Source organism: Ascaphus truei, chromosome 2 (genome assembly GCF_040206685.1).
Source record: "Ascaphus truei isolate aAscTru1 chromosome 2, aAscTru1.hap1, whole genome shotgun sequence".
In the NCBI taxonomy this organism is placed as follows: Eukaryota; Metazoa; Chordata; class Amphibia; order Anura; family Ascaphidae; genus Ascaphus; species Ascaphus truei.
In genome coordinates, this window is record NC_134484.1 from 56,267,473 (window position 1) to 56,284,654 (window position 17,182).

Below are 17,182 nucleotides of genomic sequence, written 5' to 3' on the forward strand. Positions count from 1 at the left end.
GGTCCTACCATACCAATTTTGTAGTGTCTTTTGCATTTCTTCCACTATAAATACATCTGTATCAGATTTTAAAATATTGTTTGTAGATATACAAAAATGATTCCTAAATATAATCTTATTTCACGGTCAAACTAATGAATCCACTGCATCGGAAAATGCAGCAAGTGCTTAAAATGGTGTGAAAATAAGATTGTTGTTCCATTCCTACTGAATTGGTGAACTGTTCACTGAACTTCTAAATATCACACGTGTCTTTAAGAGGGCATTCACCCATACACTTCTCGGTTATTGACCAAGGTGCTGTAAAGCAGTTGAATAATATGATGTTGCAATATTTTCACTTGAAGCTCTCTGGATGTAAACCTGTTTCCATGGAAACTGAATTGCACAGGCGTCTACTTTTAAAAAAAAATTCTGGGGGTGTTTTTTTGTTTTTTTACTTTCTTGTCTGTCTTGTACTGCAATTTAAGGTCAAGTAAACATTTACAGTTAAGTATTTTGGAGCTTAAGGGAACCAAAGTACATCAAGTTCAATTTCTTGCCATGAAACTTGGTAGGCACAGCATTTTGAACATAAGTTGCTGTGTATCCCTAGATGAACTAACACAGTTTGTGAACAACATTTATTTTGTTTTATTACAATCTGAAATAAATACGTAGTTCTCAAATGCTTATATTTAAGTACCTTTTCTGTCTTTTTCTTATAACAAAGTTTCACGTTTTCACTATGCGAGTCTTTGACCCATAATAAAACTTTACTAACCATAAAACTACATAGAGCTATATCCCAAGTTGAATCCATAACTTTTTTCCCCAACAACTCCAGAGCTCAACCGCTTTAACTTCAGCCTTGGTCACCCCTTGGTCCCCGAGATGCATACCGGGAAACACACACCGAGGATGATGTTGCGGCTTCCAATTGGCCTGCTTGATGCAGGAGATTTAAAACTCAATTTTATTTCCCTTGGCTGAGAGGAACCGACCGGGCAGCACCTTCCCCCTTATCTCGGGGACCAAGGGCTCTTCGGAGCTGAAATTAATGCGGTTCTGCTCTAGAAATCCCTGCTTCCCACTCATGTAACAAAAAAATACATGCGATTAAAACAAAAAACGTTCTGGAAGGAGAACTGCTCCTTTAAATGTAGCCGCCTTTTATATTAGATGCTATTTATTTATTGGTTCAAAAATATTAATTTCATGTTTCATTCATTCACTTGTAAAGAAATGTTTTCCATCAAATCCTGAAAAGTCACATTTATTTAAACACACAAATATACGAACAATTATTAAGGTTCAGGATCGTTCTCCATGAATAGACACTAATGGGAGATTTGATTACTGTGTGCCAATATTTAGATGCTTTTAAAAACATTTCATACATTTGGTGTGAAAAAATGTGCATCTAAAAATCAATCTAGGGAACTAAATACAACCTTCGGTTTAGTTTCAATTTTATTAGGCTTCTGTTATTAAATTAAATGAATTTCCAACATACCTTTTGTTTGTGTGTCTATTTATGATTCAATGCCACATTTGTTTTATGTTTTTTAGGATATGTTCAAGCATCAAAGCAAGACAAGAAGTTCTTCACTTGTGCACCAAACTACTCTTATGCAGCTCTTTGTGAATGTGTACGCAGAATATTTATCTATCGCCAGCCCACTCCCATATCCACTGTATTGTATAACAGGAAGGAGGGAAGGCATGTAGGGCAGGTTGCTAAGCAGCAGGTAGCAAGCCTAGAAACCACTGATCCCATCTTAGGCTTTCAGGCCACCAATGAAAGGTTATTTGTTCTAACATCAAAGAAATTGTTTGTAATAAAGGTAAATGCTGCAGACTAGTTAACAAGCTAACGTCACATGTTCAGTTTAAATTCAATACCTTAAGTGATATTTGCTGAAATGTTTCTGTAAGAGCTTTTGATGTCAGTGACGTACACCACAGCGTACTTCATTTTTTTTTTTAAATAAAGCAATGTTTTCATAATCTACTTCCAAGCCAATTAAAGATCTGAAATACGGCCAAACGTGTCTTCTTTCTCTTGAGAAAACCTAACTGCAAAGGGTTAGCAGCAACCTATGGTGTCAGAAAAAAAGGTTTTACTTATGTGCTAGTTATTAGTGTAAGTTTTCAAAAGACTTTTGGATGATTTTGTTGTAATTGCAGTTGGATCCGTGCATACTGTCCGCGCATAATATTTAGGATAGCACTTTGGAGATTTTCCTAGCTTCTTTTCTCAGTGTAGTCTATACTGTAAAAATATGTGAATGGGGAGGGGAAAGAAGGGAAAAAACACTCTTGCTACTGTCTAATAAGAGAATTGGGGTGCTGGAACTAAAATACTGAAGAGAAGAACCCACCTATGCAAATAGGTAGAAAAAGAAAGGCCCCCATTATAGCACTCCCAATGGTGTAATGGTGTATAGTAAATAAAATAAATGTGGACTAACCAACAGAAAACGTATCGCTTATACAATATTGATTCTCAGAACTACACCTACAGTAAGGTGTGGCAGACTATGTTGTGCGTGATAGGAAGCTAGGACTATATTAATAATCCTACTATAGTCTTGACAGACTACTAGACTGTGGTGCCTTATACCTAAAAGCGAAAATCGCCACTGATAAGGAATATATTCCTAAAGTTCAGAATTAGAACTAAGTGTGATTACTAACAATCAGTGTATAACGATAATCGCCACTAACTGAGAGAGTGATACTAATACTAAACTCCTGATATAGCAGGAATGACACAATGAAATACAGTGTCACAAGATCACCATGATTGTAACCCTATTAGAACTGGTGCTCTATAATAGGGGCCTATTTCTACCTATTTGCATAGGTGGGTTCTTCTCTTTAGTCTATACTGTACCTACAAGTGTGACTTGGTATTGGTCATTGATCCTTTTCCATAATATAACATAGATCGCAACACTTACTCTGCCTAAGAGAAAAGGCTATTTCCGTTGAGTTTCATCATATAAAATAAGAAAATAAATCTTAGATTTATTTGTTTTATGAGTTGTTTTCCTTAGAAAATTATTAAGAAACACCTGATGGATTGAGGAAAATGAAAGCAACACTTGCCGTGCTGATGTCAAGGTATATAAAAAAATATTACACTACTATTCAAAGTACATGTATACAATATATACATTTTATTACTACCGCTCCCAATATTGGCATGCAAGGGAAAAAAAACAAAGTTTCAAAAATGTTAATTGTGTCTGACAAGCTGCAGGAGGGTTTAGTACAGTACATGTGCTGAACCTTGTTTTGTTTTTTTGTATGTATGTCTTTATTTATATAGCGCCATTAATGTACATAGCGCTTCATAGTAGTAATACACGTGACAATCATACAAATAACAGATTATGGAAATAAGTGCTTCAGACATAAAAATAACATTTAAGAAGAGGAGTCCCTGCTCCGAAGAGCTTACAATCTAATTGGTAGGTAGGCAGAACATACAGAGACAGTAGGAGGGCATTCTGGTAAGTGCATCTGCAGGGGGCCAAGCTTTATGTATCATGTATTAGCCACAGTGCTACTCATATGCTTCTTTAAGCAAGTGGGTCTTAAAGGTGGGTCTTAAAGGTTGATAGAGAGGGTGCTAGTCGGGTATTGAGGTGAAGGGCATTCCAGATGTGGGGCAGTCAGTGACAAAGGTTTAAGGTGGGACAGGGCATGGCGCACAGAGAGAAATTAGGGCTGAGATGTAAGGAGGGGCAGAAAAGTGTAAAGCTTTAAAAGTGAGGAGGCGAATTGAGTGCGAGATGCGGGATTTGATAGGAAGCCAGGAGAGGGATTTCAGCAGGGGAGACGCTGAGACAGATTTAGGAAAGAGTAGAGTGTTTGACAGCAGCGTATAGGATAGATTGTAGGGGATAAGCAAAGAAAAGAAAGAAAGCTCCCTAATAGCCGCACAAGAGAACACCTATACCTATATTAAAAAATTACTATTTATTAATAAATGATTAAAATATATTTATTGCAGCAAAAAACTAACGTGAACCAAAGTGATTAAAATAAATTAAAAACGGAGGAGGTAACTGTATGCCTAGTTCAAACTAACAGTGTATGCTAGGAATAACTATAATTCTCCGTCTGGGGTATTCACTCCTACACTCCATGACAATATAATGATCAATTTTGATGAATAATCTAGTTACCTTTGAAATTTAATGTCAGACTCTAGAAATTGTCAATAATAAGCACATAGCTGATTAAGAATGTTTATTTACAATCACAGGCAAATACAAACATCAAGCAATCACTAATATGTCCTTTAATTAGACTTACCTAGTCAGAACTAAGAAGACTGATGTGACACCATAAGCATCCAGCAATAGCAAGCAATCACAATGAATAATGTTTTTATTGTCAGCATGCTATATGGTAGCCATTTACGAGTGTTTAAAACATTTTTTCTTTAGCTACATTGGGAATATTGCTCGCAGTGATCTCCCCCATGCTATCAATAGGTATGTCGCGCCTTGATGACGCGACGCAACTTCAGGCCATTCAGCGCATGGCATTCTTGGGAGCTATGACAACTATCCCTTGCAAACCAAACCAAAAGGCAGGGCTAAGATGCCGAACAGTCAAGTGACTGTGAATAACCAATTGGATGCGCGGCTGGCTCTGTACTGAGGTTACTGGCATTATGCTGTTTGCTGCCAATGAGGGAGGTCGCATTCTGATGACGCGACGCTACTCCCGGCCATAAAACATATGGGACTTCATGCACCTCCCCTGATTAAGAATGTTTATTTACAAACACAGGCAAATACAAACATCAAGCAATCACTAATGGTCAATAATAAGCACACAGCTGATTAAGAATGTTTATTTACAAACACAGGCAAATACAAACATCAAGCAATCACTAATATGTCCTTTAATTAGACTTACCTAGTCAGGACTAAGAAGACTCTGATGTGACACCATAAGCATCCAGCAATAGCAAGCAATCACAATGAATAATGTTTTTATTGTCACCATGCTATATGGTAGCCATTTACGAGTGTTTAAAACATTTTTCTTCAGCTACATTGGGAATATTGCTCGCAGTGATCTCCCCAATGCTATCAATAGGTATGTCGCGCCTTGATGACGCGACGCAACTTCAGGCCATTCAGCGCATGGCATTCTTGGGAGCTATGACAACCATCCCTTGCAAATCAAACCAAAAGGCAGGGCTAAGATGCCGAACAGTCATGTGACTGAATAACCAATCGGATGCGCGGTTGGCTCTGTACTGAGGTTAGTGGCATTATGCTGTTTGCTGCCAATGAGGGAGGTCGCATTCTGATGATGCGATGCTACTCCCGGCCATAAAACATATGGGACTTCATGCACCTCCCCTCCCCTACTCTCCTCCCCCATAATCAAATAAAGGGGCAGGATAATCTGGGGCCAAGATCACATGACCACCACCCACCAATGGGATGTATCATTAGCCATGTGATGAGTCACAGCCAATTAGGGACCCCTACCATTATGTAACCCAATTTGAAGTGTGGGAGGGATTTGTATGCAGAAGCCCTATCACAGCCTGACATTAATCAACCAATGGGGTAAGAATTAAGTGTATAAAGATCTGAGAGAATCACTCTGTAATTGCCCCCGATGAAGCCACAACGGTGAAACATATGTTGGGCAGGCTAAGCGGCACCAACTAGTGCGCTGGCTATATCGGAGAGGTCTGTTGCCTTTTCTCAGTTAGAGTGTTTCGGAGCCTTCTAAAGGAAGCACAACACTCTGACTACTCTCCTATTTGTCATGGTTCCGAGTACAAGACACATACTTTGTGATCTTGAAATAGCTGTTTTGCTAAACATAACAGACCTCTAGGTTCATTTACCTTTGAACCTGTTGGTCTGGTACATATGTGTGTGTATATATCCGTATACTAGCATTAGCTTGCTCAACAAATATACTATATTATTCTGAGCACACACACTATATTAAGCTATACTCTCCATTTAGGTGTAGTCCTCAAACTATATAGAACTGTATTGGTATAACTACCACTGTTAGTATAATCATATAGCAGTGGGACATTCTAAAATAGTTATTCCTAGCATACACTGTTAGTTTGAACTAGGCATACAGTTACCTCCTCCGTTTTTAATTTATTTTAATCACTTTTGTTCACGTTAGTTTTTAGCTGCAATAAATATATTTTAATCATTTATTAATAAATAGTAATTTTTAATATAGGTATAGGTGTTCTCTTGTGCGGCTATTAGGGAGCTTTCTTTCTTTTCTTTGCTTATCATTAACCCCATTCCTGCCAGCACCACCTCCGCACTCTTATTGCAGTTTTTTGTTCCGTCACCACACATTCACAATTTATTGGTTCCCCATATCTCCATTGGTGTAGTGCAAGGCGCACAACTTGACCTTTTTAGGCCATTCTATCTTCCTCTAGATTGTAGGGGAGACAGATGAGAGGCAGGAAGGCCGGACAGCAGGAGGTTACAGTAATCAAGACGGGAGAGAATGCGGACCTGAGTCAGAGTTTTAGCAGTTGAGCAACAGAGGAAAGGGTGTATCTTTGTAATATTGCGGAGGAAAAAGCAACAGGTTTTAGAGAAAGTGAGAGAGTAGTAGAGTGTGACCGCTAGGCAGCGTGCTTGGGATACTGGGTGAATGATAGTACTTCCAACAGTAATGTGGAAGGAGATAGTAGGGCCAGGATTTGGAGGAAGTATGAGGAGCTCTGTTTTTTCCATGTTAAGTTTAAGTCTGCGGAGGGCCATGGAGGGATGATTTCGCAGAGTGACATTCAGAAACTTTGAGCTGTACAGCAAGTGTAAGGTCAGGGGTTGAAAAGTAAATGTGTGTGTCGTTAGCATAGAGGTGATATTTAAACCCAAGAGATGTGATTAGATCACCTAGAGAAAGTGTGTACAGAGAAAAAAGAAGAGGTCCCAGGACAGAGCCGTGCGGAGCCCCCACAGAGAGATCGATAGAGGAGGAAGAGGTGTTAGCTGAAGAGACACTGAAAGTACGATGGGAGAGGTAAGAGGTGATCCAGGATAGAACTTTATGAATCCCAAGAGTATGGAAAATGTGAAGGAGAAGAGGGTGGTCCACGGTGTCAAATGCTGCAGAGAGGTCAACTAATATGAGCAGAGTGTAATGACACCTGTCTTTGGCAGCATGGAGGTCATTAGTTATTTTAGTGTGGGCTGTTTCAGTCAAGTGAGCAGTGCGGAAGCCAGATTGTAGAGGGTCTAGGAGTGAATATGTGCTGAGAAAGTGGAGCAAGCGAGAGAACACAAGACGTTCAAGAAGGTAAAAGGCAGGCGGGAGAAAGGTCGATAGTTAGAAAGACAGGTAGGGTTAATCTTGCTGTTTTTGAGTAATGGTATAACTGTTGCATGTTTGAAGGAGGAGGGAAAGGTACCAGAGTAGAGGGAGGAGTTAAAAATGTGTGCGAGCGTAGGGATTATAGTAGGAGCATGAGGTTTGAGGAGATGGGAGGGAATGGGTTCAAGAAGGCAAGTGGTAGAGGGAGAAGAGAAGATCAGCAGTGACACATCCTCCTCTGAGATAGCGGAAAAAGAGTCAAGAAAGGCATGAGGAAATTTAGGAAGCGTTGTAGGATGGGTGAGGAAACACAGGAAATGTTCTGACGTATGGCTTCCACCTTTTCCTTAAAATAGTCAGCAAAGTCCTGGGGTGAGATGGAGGTTGAAGAAGAGGCAGTTGAGGGTGGTTTGAGTAGAGAGTCAAAGACAGAAGAGTTGGCATGGGTTCGACTGGCGTGTTAAATAGTGAAGAAAAGTAGGTTTGTTTAGCCTGAGAGAGGGCAGAGTTGAAACAGAATAGCATAAATTTCTAGTGAAGGAAGTCTGAGACAGTGTAAGATTTCCTCCAGAGGCATTCAGAGGAACGCAGCATGCGTGTGTGGGAGTTTAGCCAGGGTCTGGGGTTAGAAGGGGTAGGACGGCAGAGAGAAAGCGGGGCATGTAGATCAAGAGAGGAGGATAAGGCAGAGTTGTAGTTCCTAACCAGGTTGTCAGGGTCTGGAGCAGAACTGAGAGAGGAGAGGGAGGAGCGTAAAGTGGAATCAAAAGCTGGTAGGTTAATAAAGTGAAGGTTTCTGCAGAAACGAGGGGGAGATGGAGAAGGGGAGAAGTGAGAGAAAATGAGATGGAGAAATTGGAGAGAGAAAAGTTTTTAGTGAAAACTAGGTCTAGGTAGTGGCCATCCTTGTGGGTGCTGGCTGCAGTCCACTGTTGAAGGCCAAATGAAGAGGTTAGAGAGAGAAAGCGGGAAGCCCAAGGGAGAGAAGGTTCATCAATGTGGCAGTTAAGTCCCCAAGGAGAAGAACAGGGGAGTCTGAGGAGAGAAAGAAAGAGAACCCGGTTCAAAGTGAGAGAGAAAGACAAAAGGGAATGAGTATAGGTAGGTGGGTGGTAGATGACGATCTGGGCAGTGTGAGCCTCAAAGAAGGGAAATGCAAGAGAGGGAGGAATAGAAAGGGTTCGGTAACAGCAGATAGAGGAGGAGCTTCACGCCTCCACCCCTACCATCTGGGTGCAGAATGTGGGAGAAAGAAAGGCCACCATAAGAGAGGGCAGCTTCCAGAGCAGAGCCAGACTGAGTGAGCCAGGTCTTCTATAATACAAAAGGTAGTTTCAGCATGTCCAGGTTCAAGCACTGACTCGATGAAGAGTTAAAAGTGGAAAGAGAAACCAGGCAGAATAGATGAGACCGTGGACAGAAGGAACATGACTGTAAAAAAAATTTTTTTAACGGGATACAAAGGAGAAATGTAAATAAAAGAGCAAAGACGGACTGAAAATAGTAATAAAGAAAATCGTTAAGGGAGTATATTCTGTATAAGCCACCTATTGATCTGTTGCATATGCTAGAAGTACTGCACGATTGTATGCATGAGAAAAGCGAGGGAGATAGTTCTGAAGAAAAGAGAAATGTGACTGACAGGAGAAAGATAAGAGGTATATGGAGATGAAATTACCTTTAATTGAAAGAAAGTAGGAGACAGTGGTTTACAGTATGTAACATGATTGCTTTAAATTGATTGTTACATTCAGTTAGATGACGCCTTTCAGCAATGGATCCAACAATCAAATATATAAAGACATTGTCATTTTTTCTCCATTTACCACAAGAAGCTGCAGAGCACTTTAAAGGTACTTGTAATACATTAATGATCATTTTCAGTAGTCGTAGAAGTCATGTATGAAAACGTGACTTGATTAATTAGTACACTCGTGTTCTTCAACTATCGCAAAGTTTTTCTAAATGCAACTCAGAATGTACAGTAAGCTCCCTGGGAAGGTACAGCTTTCTTTCAGTGTTTCTTTTTCCTCATATTTTTTCTGTACCATATCTGGTACACTAAGTCTGTGAAGGGCTGTGTGCATGATCTGCGCTATATAAATAAAATACATATGTACTGTAAATAATTGGACAAAAATGTAGTAGCAGAACATAATTTATTCAATTTTTAACGTAAATAAGAAGTGGTGAGGGAAAGGTCCTGATACCTAAGCTCTTGAGTTAGTTTGTTATATATAATTAGTTCAGTAGTTTAGAAACTAATGTTTATTAATTCACAAAAATGTGAAAATGATAACAATGGCTTTACAATAAATATTACAGTAGTAGAAAGAAACCTATCTTTGGCCGTAATTATACCAGAAGTCACCGGCGACATCGCGGCTGGAAAACTAATTGCTGAAATCCGCTGATGGTTTACATACCAGCGCACCACCTGGCGCTGCAGGGCGGCAGTCTCCTAAAGAGATTTGCAAAATTGTTCTGGCAGGCAACGGCAGGGTCACGTGAGTGGTTCAGCCAATGAGGGAGAACCGCTCATGGCCACGCCTCCTTGCCTCCTCTGCATCTCTTCTCACCTGTATGATTAGGATGCCGCTCAGCGGCAGCGCAGGTGACGTAACAGGATAGCGCTGCCACCCTGCAGCTCTTGGTATAATCGAGACCTTATATCAAATAGCAGTAAGTGAAAAGCATTCCAATTTTGATCCGATGTAACAGTTGGAAAATTCAATTATTGTTGAGCAGGTATCATACGTTAAAATATTGCTTCCAAATTCTGACACAGAAGATAATTGAATGGAATATAGCACATGCATTTCCATCTAAGAAAAGCTTTTGAAATGAGACAGAGGCCATTGCTGAAGTGATGCAAAAACACGAAAAGTGAAAACCTTGATTTTGCATTTGATTCAAACCAAAATGCAACTGCCCCAGCCATGTAGCCCAGACACATTTCTAGGTCACAGGCAATGCATCCTTCGAGATGAACAGAGACAGGTGTGTACAGAGCCAAAATTATAAAGAAGAAAACTGCCATGTGACAACTTCTGGCAATGGGATACACTTTACAGCACACTCAAGTCACCGGACTATACGGTGTCATCCAACACTGGAAGTTTTCTTATGGCTGAAAACTAATTGCTTAATATAGCCCACAATCTTAAAAAAAAAAATATATATATATATATATATATATATATATATATATATATATATATATATAAAACATAATACTGAGTTAAGTTATGGTGAGTAAAAAAAGTGACAAAAACCCTCCACAGGAAAGCAAATATGCAAATATAACTGTATGCTCATCTGCATGTCTTAGGCAGGTCTGCAACCCCGCCTTTCCCCATTATCACCCAGCATACAGCACTTCCACTGCAGCAAGGGATTCTGGGAAATGACATGCAAATGAGCACACAGTGTCACTTTTTGCCTCAATAACCATTTTTAACATGGTTCCCTATAGGCATTTGCATATTTGCTTTCCTGTGGAGGGTTTTTGTCACTTTTTTTACTCACCATAACTTAACTCAGTATTATGGTTTAGCCTATCCCATAGCCTCTCTTGCATTCCCAGTAAAATCAACCCCACACTGATGAGACCCATCAAGGTTGAAACGGCTGTCTGTGGGTGGTTTTCTGGGTATGCACCTTAACCCTGGCTGTGCTCAAAGCTGTGACCATGCAGCAAGCTTAAGCCTATAGGGGACCATGTTAAAAATGGTTATTGAGGCAAAAAGTGACACTGTGTGCTCATTTGCATGTCATTTCCCAGAATCCCTTGCTGCAGTGGAAGTGCTGTATGCTGGGTGATAATGGGGAAAGGCGGGGTTGCAGACCTGCCTAAGACATGCAGATGAGCATACAGTTATATTTGCATATATATATATATATTTATATATATATATATATATATATATATATAAGCAGTGTTCGACAAACCTATACATTTGCTCGCCCCGGGCGAGTGGATTTAACCCCCGGGCGAGTAAATATTGGCCCAAGCAGCACACATTTGGTACTAGGTCCGGAAATAATTGGACAATGATACAAGTTTTGTTATTTCGGCTGTGTACCAAAACAAATTCAAGTTACAGTTAAATATGGGCTTAAAGTGCAGTCCATCAGCTTTAATTTGAGGGTATTCACATCCAAATTGGAGGAAGGGTTTAGGAATTACATCTCTTTAATATGTAGCCCCCTGTTTTTCAAGGGACCAAAAGTAATTGGACATTTGACTCAAAAGTTGTTTCATGGACAGGTGTGGGCTATTCCTTCGTATTTCATCATCAATTAAGCAGGTAAAAGGTCTGGAGTCGATTCCAGGTGTGGCATTCGCATTTGGAAGCTGTTGCTGTGAACCCACAACATGCGGTCAAAGGAGCTCTCAATGCAAGTGAAACGGCATTCTTAAGCTGCAAAAAAAAAAAAAAATCCATCAGAAAGATAGCAGGAACATTAGGAGTGGACAAATCAACAGTTTGGTACATTCTAAAAAAAAAATAACGCACTGGTGAGCTGTGCAACACAAAAAGGCCTGGACATCCACGGAAGACAACAGTGGTGGATGATCGTAGGATCCTTTCCATGGTAAAAAAAAAAACCCCTTCACAACATTCAGCCAAGTGAAGAACACTCTCCAGGAGGTAGGCATATCATTATCCAAGTCTACCATAAAGAGAAGACTTCACGAGAGCAAATACAGAGGGTTCACCACAAGTTGCAAACCATTCATAAGCCTCAAGAATAGAAAGGCCAGATTAGACTTTGCCAAACAATATATTAAAAAGCCAGCCCAGTTCTGGAACAGCATTCTTTGGACAGATGAAACTAAGATCAACCTGTACCAGAATGATGGGAAGAATAAAGTATGTAGAAGGCTTGGAACGGCTCATGATCCGAAGCATACCACATCATCTATAAAACACGATGGAGGAAATGTGATGGCATGAGGATGCATGGCTTCCAATGGCACTGGGTCACTAGTGTTTATTGATGATGTGACAGAAGCCAGAAGCAGCCGGATGAATTCTGAAGTGTATAGGGATATATTGTCTGCTCAGATTCAGCCAAATTCAGCGAAGTTGATTGGACAATGACACAAAACATACTGCGAAAGCAACCCAGGAGTTTTTTAAGGCAAATAAGTGGAATATTCTGCAATGGCTGATTCAATCACCTGATCTCAACCCGATCGAGCATGCATTTCACTTGCTGAAGACAAAACTTAAGGCAGAAAGACCCACGAACAAACAACAACTGAAGACAGCTGCAGGAAAGGCCTGGCAAAGCATCACAAAGGAGGAAACCCAGCGTTTAGTGATGTCCATGCGTTCCAGACTTCAAGCAGTCATTGCCTGCAAAGGATTCTCGACAAAGTATTAAAAATGAAAAATGTATTTATGATTGTGTTAATTTGTCCAATTACATTTGAGCCCCTGAAATAAGGGGACTGTGTATGAAAATGGTTGCAAGTCCTAAAAGTTTCATACAATAAAACAGACGTGTCGGGAGTCATCAATGCGTGATTCGCACTCTTGCACCTGAATCATCAATATCTGATTTATGGCATGTATCGCAGATTTGGCTGCGATTGCTGGATTGCGCTTTTCTGACTCCCGGTTACTGTGTGAAGATACTTTGTCGATGGGTTTATGCAAACCTTTCGACTTGGCGTCCTATTACTAAAACTCTGCCTACAAGGGATGCAGCAATTGTGTATGTAATGGGATGAAGTCAGACACTGGAATGTTCAGCAGGAGCTAGGCAGGGACATTGCTACGGAAACACCAACTCTCTCTAGTTGTAGAACTGCCTTAATAGACTGGTCATTCACAGGTGCTTAACAAAAAGTGCCTTTTTAAAAGAGAGATGAGTGAGCTTTAAACCATTGAGGGGTCACAAACCCCCAAACAATTGTTTACCAATAAAAAGCTACAAACACACAAAACCCCTGAAACCTCAGAACACAAACCCGTCACACCATATATATTTATGTCAAAAGGAGTGTTAGTTACTGGGATTGTGACCTCTTGTATATAACAGAAAGCCCCAGTGCTACACCCAATATGAAAAATTATATCATTCAATACTTCTGGGGTTTTTTCACAAGTGAGGGCCATTTAGTTAAATTCTATGTCCAAGTTGTTTGGAGGTCAGTGACCCATCCTCCCTGGGTTTCAGCTCACTTCTCCCCACTTTCTAAACAGCATGTTTTTTTATGCACCTGTGGAAGACCGGTCTAATTAGTTACATAGTTACATAGTTGATGAGGTTGAAAAAAGACGTACGTCCATCAAGTTCAACCTATGCTAAATTTAGACAACAGATACTTTATCCTATATCTATACTTACTTATTGATCCAGAGGAAGGCAAACAAAAACCCCATTAAGGGGAAAAATGAATTCCTTTCTGACTCCAAGAATTGGCAATCGGATTAATCCCTGGATCAACATCCTTCCCATGTATACTTATTTGGTATATCCCTGTATACCTTTCCCATCTTAAAAGATGTCCAACCTTTTTTTGAACAAATCTATTGTATCTGCCATCACAGTCTCCATGGGTAATGAATTCCACATTTTAACTGCCCTTACTGTAAAGAACTCTTTCCTTTGTTGCTGGTGAAATTTCCTTTCCTCCAACCTTAAGGGATGGCCCCGAGTCCTTTGTACTGCCCGTGGGATGACTAGTTCTTTTGAAAGCTCCTTGTATTGTCCCTGAATATATTTGTATATAGTTATCATATCCCCTCTTAGACGCCTCTTTTCTAATGTAAATAAATCTAATTTAGCTAGCCTCTCCTCATAAGTTAGAATGTCCATCCCCTTTATTAATTTGGTGGCTCTTCTCTGCACTCTCTCTAGTTCCATAATGTCTTTTCTTAGGATTGGTGCCCAAAATTGTACTCCATATTCAAGGTGTGGTCTTACTAATGCTTTGTAAAGGGGCATAATTATGTTTACTTCCCTTCCATCCATTGCCCGTTTGATGCAAGATAAGATCTTGTTTGCCTTTGCAGCTACTGCATGACATTGGGCACTATTGCTAAGCCTGCTGTCTACAAGCACTCCTAAATCCTTCTCCATCAAGGATTCCCCCAATATATCTCCATTTAATTTGTAAGTCGCCTTTTTATTCTTGCATCCCAAATGCATAACCTGACATTTTTCTGTATTAAACCTCATTTGCCATTTACCTGCTCACGTTTCCAGTCTCTCCAAGTCGGTCTGAAGAGAAATTACATCCTGCTCTGATTCTATTACCTTACACAATTTAGTATCATCAGCAAAGATGGAGACTTTACTCTCGATCCCAACCTCAAGGTCATTAATAAATAAGTTAAAAAGCAGGGGTCCCAGTACCGATCCTTGAGGTACTCCACTCACGACTTTAGCCCAACCTGATAAAGTTCCATTTATGAAAACCCTCTGTTGTCTGTCCTTTAACCAGTTTTCAATCCAGGTGCATATATTATTACTGAGTCCAATTTTCTTTATTTTGTACACCAACCTCTTGTGTGAAACCGTATCAAAAGTATTTGCAAAATCTAAGTAGACCACATCAACTGCATTACCCTGGTCTAAATTCCTACTTACCTCCTCAAAGAAACAAATAAGGTTAGTTTGGCAAGATCTATCCTTCATAATAAATCCATGCTGACTATTACTAATAATTTTGTTTTCCATTAGGTATTCCTGAATATTATCCCGTATTAAACCTTCAAGTAGTTTCCCTACTATTGAAGTCAGGCTTACAGGTCTGTAATTCCCCGGGTGTGATCTAGCTCCCTTTTTAAATATAGGCACCACGTCTGCTTTACGCCAATCTTGTGGTACTGAGCCTGTGGAAATGGAGTCCTTGAATATTAAATATAATGGTTTTGCTATTACTGAGCTTAACACCTTGAGAACTCTTGGATGTATGCCATCGGGGCCAGGTGCCTTATTTACTTTAATTTTTTCAAGTCGCTTATGAACTTCTTCCTCAGTTAACCAATTGTTCATTAATATGGAGGTTGTGGCTTCCTCCTTTGGCGCTACCATTGAACTTGATTCTTCCCTGGTAAACACAGAGTCAAAGAATTTGTTTAATACCTCAGCTTTTTCCTTATCTCCGATAATCTGCCTACCCATCTCACACTGAAAGGGTCCTATATTTTCTTTTCTCATTTTTTTGTTATTAAGGTACTTAAAGAACTTTTTAGGGTTGACCTTACTTTCTATTGCAATCCTTTTTTCATTATCCATTTTTGCTAATTTAATTGCCCTTTTGCAATTTTTGTTACATTCCTTATAATTCTGATACGATGTCTCTGTCCCTTCTGACTTAAAGCATCTAAACGCCTTCCTCTTCTTGTCCATTTCCTCCCCTACCTGTTTATTTAGCCACATTGGTTTTGACTTATTTATTTTATACTTATTACCCAAGGGTATATACACTGATAAGTGTGCTTTTCTAACAATGTTTTAAAGACTGCCCATTTATCTTCTACATTTTCCCTGCAAAAATATCATCCCATTGTATTACTACTAGATTAGACCTCAGTTTATTAAAATCTGCCTTTCTAAAGTTTAAGGTCTTTGTTGAACCCAAGTAATCTGTTTTTTGATCATTTATTTCAAATGAGACCATGTTATGATCACTGTTACCCAAATGTTCCAGGACTTGAATAATTGTTATTACTTCTACATTGTTTGATATGACCATATCCAGAACTGACCCTCTCCTGGTTGGTTCCTCAATAATTTGGATCATATAATTATCTTTAAGCACCCCCAAAAACATGTTTCCTTTTGTTGTAACGCTAATCTCATTGCCCCAGTCTATGTCTGGATAATTAAAATCCCCCATTATGCAAACATGACCCAGTTTTGATGCCTTCTCCATTTGCAAAAGTATTTTAGCTTCCTCAATCTCACAGATATTTGGTGGTTTATAGCATATTCCCACAAACATTTTCTTTATACTTTTACCTCCACTGCTAATTTCTATCCACAAGGTCTCTACATTTTCATCATTCCCTTCATAGACATCATCCCTTAAAATAGGTTTTAGATCCGGTTTAACATATAGACATACTCCACCTCCCCTTCTATTTGTTCGATCCTTCCGAAAAAGAGAATAACCCTCTAAATGAACTGTCCAGTCATGAGTTTCATCCCACCATGTTTCAGTAATGCCTATGATATCATACTGCTCCCTTGTAGCTATTAATGCAAGCTCCCCCATTTTATCTGTCAGGCTTCTTGCATTAGCAAGCATGCATTTCAGTTTTTTTTCAGCCGGTACTATTATCTTATCTGCTCCTTCCTTTCTGCTCCCACTTGGTTTAGTCTTTAGAAGTTTTCTAGTATTATCTCTATTTACTATGGGTATCTCACTGCTTGTCAAACTTGCACTTGCCCCCATTCTACCTCCATACCACCTTGTATCCTCATCTATTCCATTTAGTTCATTATCTGTTTCATTCCCCTCCCCCCTCCATCCTAGTTTAAAATCTCCTCCAACCTTTTTAGCATTCTCCCACCTAGCACAGAAGATAGCAAAAGAAGAGGTTAGAGAAAGAAAGCGGGAAGCCCAAGGGAGAGAGGGGTCATCAATGTGGCAATTGAAGTCCCCAAGGAGAAGACTAGGAGAATCTGAGGAGAGAAAGAAAGAGAGCCAGGATTCAAAGTGAGAGAGAAAGGCAGAAGGGGGATGAGTAGAGGTAGGTGGGCGATAGATGACCGCCACATGAACAGGGAGAGGAGAGAAGATCTGGACAGTGTGAACCTCAAAGGAGGGAAAAGCAAGAGAGGGAGGAATAGGAAGGGTTCGGTAACGACAGAGAAAGGAGAGCAGGAG

At 39.8% G+C, this 17,182-nt stretch overlaps 1 protein-coding gene across 2 annotated transcripts in view; it reads left to right on the forward strand.

Moving 5' to 3' along the window:
• Positions 1 to 2,023, forward strand: part of NUDCD1 (NudC domain containing 1) — a 204,385-nt gene extending 202,362 nt beyond the window's left edge. The window contains exon 9 of one of the 2 annotated variants that reach the window (XM_075582430.1): positions 1,552 to 1,845. In XM_075582430.1, coding sequence (XP_075438545.1) covers positions 1,552 to 1,710 — 159 coding nt within the window. In that variant the 3' untranslated portion in view covers positions 1,711 to 1,845. Of the gene's footprint in view, positions 1 to 1,551 lie in introns of both variants that reach the window. The other variant, XM_075582427.1, reaches the window with a different exon arrangement.
• Positions 2,024 to 17,182: the final 15,159 nt, after the last annotated feature.